The sequence below is a fragment of the Tetranychus urticae genome, chromosome 1 (assembly GCF_039701765.1).
Source record: "Tetranychus urticae isolate SD_2017Ah chromosome 1, NJAU_TeUrti_SD_1.0, whole genome shotgun sequence".
In the NCBI taxonomy this organism is placed as follows: domain Eukaryota; kingdom Metazoa; phylum Arthropoda; class Arachnida; order Trombidiformes; family Tetranychidae; genus Tetranychus; species Tetranychus urticae.
This window is the reverse complement of record NC_142958.1, coordinates 23,162,247-23,166,179: the sequence shown is the minus strand read 5'-3', so window position 1 is coordinate 23,166,179 and position 3,933 is coordinate 23,162,247. Positions and strand designations below refer to the sequence as shown.

The 3,933-nt window shown below is 32.0% G+C and overlaps 1 protein-coding gene across 1 annotated transcript; it reads right to left on the bottom strand.

Moving 5' to 3' along the window:
- Window positions 1-1,266: 1,266 nt before the first annotated feature.
- l(3)72Dn (UTP4 small subunit processome component l(3)72Dn) lies at window positions 1,267-3,595 on the bottom strand. The gene has a single exon (XM_015929574.3). The coding sequence runs from the start codon at window positions 3,468-3,470 to the stop codon at window positions 1,479-1,481; it is 1,992 nt and encodes a 663-aa protein (XP_015785060.2). The 5' UTR covers window positions 3,471-3,595; the 3' UTR covers window positions 1,267-1,478.
- Window positions 3,596-3,933: the final 338 nt, after the last annotated feature.

The following is a 3,933-nucleotide window of genomic DNA, read 5'->3' as shown; positions in this document are numbered from 1 at the left end:
TTACTAGTTATAAACATATGATACTGAAAGGATAAAGGACAACCAGGCAAAGATTACCAGAGACATCTTTATTTACCCAATCTTATCTCGATCAAGTTTCCAATCTTTTTGTTTCGGTGAATCAATCGACTAATTGTAATCATTCTGAGGTTCCTTTCATCACTGGCTTAATCAAGGCGTACTTAATATTAAATATAAAGATAGTGTTGATTGTCTCGCGTCCTTTTCCCTATGCTGTTCAACTTTTTTTTCCTGTCGTCTTTTATTGCATTTTTTTACGATCTTTGTTTTTTTTGTCGTGTTCAAGTATGAAAATTATTGAGTTATATAATTGATTAGAATAATAATGATACATTATCTTGCTTGATTAACATTTTCTTGGTTTTTGTTTGAGACTACAATGGTGATAGTCACAGAATCTTGATGATAGTTTACAATTCCCGATGATAATGCTGATGCTGATGATGGCTTATTTGTCATAAAAGATTGTTACTATGGAAAGAATTGAAAGGAAAACTTTGGTTTCAGTTAAATTGTTAACAAGGAGATAATGTGTTGACCCTTTCAATACAAATATGGATAAAAAATACATTTAGATGGATTCATTAGAGTTAAATGGTTTTCTCCGATTATCAACTTTAAATGGTTTATTTCCTCTTTGGATATTTTGTAATTCAACTAAATGAGATCTTTTTAAAAGGTTTCTTTGAAGATAATGATGCCAAATCATTTTAATCATCATCGTGGTAACATAACAGGATTCAATTGAATATCATTCATTATTAAAGATTGGTATACTTTCCTTCATCTCGTTAAAGTCTTTCCTTTTTGAAAGATTTCTGTCATCTTTATCTCCAGTTGATTAATTTTCACTACCAGGAAAACTTGATCAAAATTAAAAGTGGTGAAAGAGATGCAATCATATTTCATAAAGGATTGTCAATAAATCAGCTCACTACACCTAACGATCGCAATGTTACAAAGTTGAGGAACTTTTTTTAAACATATTTTCGATTGATTTATTAATTCATGAGCCAAGTTATATTAATTTTTTGTCACATCAACCAAGAGTCACATCTCAGTGGCTGATCTAGGAACTTAGCTATCCTGGCTTTTGGAGAGGTCTCTGAATTTTCTACGCTTTTCTTTCCAGTCATGATACGTACAAGTTAATCAGTTGTATTGTATTGTTTTGTGTTGATCCATTATTAGCTGGCAAAGAGATTAGTTACGCGAATATGACAATATTTCAAGGATTAACAATTGTTTGTTTTACTATTGAGAAAATATTTCGTTTAATCATGATGTGATTATCACTTGGTTTGTCTCTGATAGTATTATTATTACACGATTAGATTGTCAATCAATCAAAACCAGTCGAGGACTTCTTTTGTATCCAGTATAACGATAGTCGCAAGAAAAAAATGAAGAAAACATTGAGTATCGGCTTAATCTTGGCATTAGGAAAATATTTATTTTTAAGTTCCAAATTTTTTCTTTGAAAATCTAATTGGAAGTTTTCTTTTAATCATACTTGATGTTACTTCAATCACAAGTAATTCTTGATTTTCAGGCAAGTATTCAACCTTGGCTAAGTGAGAGTAGCGATCTGATGATGTCCAAGAAGAACCATTATAATGATATAAACGATCTTGATCATAAGCAATGAAACCATTTGGGTGAAATGTTAGTCCGATTAATGGTAGATATTGATTTGGTTCATTGTATGAATATTTTGTAAATTCATTTTTGGGAATGGAGTAACTCATGATGAGATGATTAGAAAAACCAAGCCAAAGATGGTCTTTCTGATGGATGTTGAAAGTAAAGCAGGTAGGTATAGAGTTTGCTTTGAATCGAACGACTCGAGACCAATCAGCTGTATTGTTTATAACAACAGAACGATTTTCCAATGATAATGCAACATAATCACTAGAAGTTGCCATCTTTACGATTCTATGTTTATGTTTGAATTGTGTAACTAAAACAAGTCCTGAAATTGCAAGTTTGAAGACGTAAATTTTAAGTCCAGTAGATAGAAGTAAATATTTGTCATCAACAAATTGTAAGCCAGTAATAACTTCAAAAATAGGGTCACATAGAAGTGGAACCTTGGTAATAGTGTCACCAGAACAATGTAAAACTTTTACTTTTTCTAGGATAGAATAGACAATCCATGGTCCAGAAAAATTAGACTGATGTATTAAACGTTTAGTTGATATGTTGACAATTTTGACAGGTTCTTTTGTTAATGGTAATTGACTTGCATCACCTAAGGCCAAAATTTCATTCTGATAATTATTATTGGCATTATTGTTCGGAGTGGTTGATCCAATTTTCCAAAGCTCTAAAGATCTACTATACTGGAAAAGCATATGATCTTTATGAATATGTATCATGTTAGTTAAAACTGGAGCTTGATGTACTTGTTTTGGAGGAAAGGCACAAACTTGGGTAAGATAACAATCAAATCCTCCTGATATGAGCCATTCTTTGGTGAAAACAAGAGATCGAACATCGTGACTATGGAGATGTAATGTTGCTGATTGGACTCCTTTACCATTAGAATCAACGTTGAACGTAATTACACTAGGATCTATTCCAGACGAATAAATTAAATTTTTTAGATTTTTTTGTGTTTTAGTTAGGCACAAGACATCAGATTTGTGAGAGGGTATTGAATTGATTAAAATTGCATTTTTGCCATCCCAAAATGAAGTGTTGCCTGTAGAGTCACCAGAGACTATTGTAAAACCATCGATAATGGTTAAACACCAAAAAATTGTGGTTGCAGCACTTGCTTTGATTACATTCAAGCAGGATCCAGATTCGTAATTCCAAATTTTGATTACACCGACCGATCCTGAGACTATCTTCTTATCCTCATTATCTGGTTCATACCAAGAAATGCACATAATTCTGGCTTGGTCTCGGTCCAATGTCTTAACAAACTCAAAGTCCATTACTTCTTGTTCAGCCATAGCAAAATTGAATATATTAATATAACCAGTTTCTGTTCCAACCGCCGCCAATGTTCTATCTCCATTAAATTGTAAACACCAACCAGCTCCAGAAACCAAAGGAAACCCTGTATTTATCGTACCATTAACTAAATCAACTTTATGAAGGCGCCCATTCAATCCACAAGCCCATAGTCGGTTATCATAAGACCATCCTAAAGATTCAAGAAGGCATGGATCGTCCTCATCTTCATAAATTACCTGCGATAGAGTTAAACAATGATCAACACTTGATTGCCATATTTCTATAGCACTGTGTGACAATAGAGAGTCAATATTAGCTGTTGATGATTTTGATTGTAATACATCATCTTTTGGCAAACTCCGACGTAAAACAGCAAGCTTGTTTTCCTTTGAATTCAAGGATAGACAATTTATTGAAAACAACAGATCTGGCTCAAACAGATTAATCCGATGTGAAATAAAACGATTACTCATTTTTACTGGCATAACAAATTACAATATCACAAATTGCTAAGCAAATTAAAAAACTAATTAAAGTTAATCACAATAAGATTGGACGTTTAAAGTTGCATGTTGCTAACAAAAAAAAACATGTTTTCCACTTAAAAGGTGGCAACACAATATCCATGGTAAAACTGGTGTAGCGCATTTTTCAAAAGATAACCTAAACCAGATTTTTTCAAACAATTTACCTTTCCATCCAAACTAACCATTTAAATTAATCAAGAAACCTATCAAAAAACAAGATTAAACATAATAAGTCAATTAATCACGAAAAAGAGTAAATTAAAAAAGCAAAGTATAAAAATAGGACTTTTCTGTACATTTTGTCAGTTCATCAATCTTTTTCAATAAACCCAATTGTTCGTCACTAATTAGAATTAATTATTCTTCTGTTCATCAAGTTCAAAGCATTCATTATGAAAACACCATTAAACTGATCAATCGT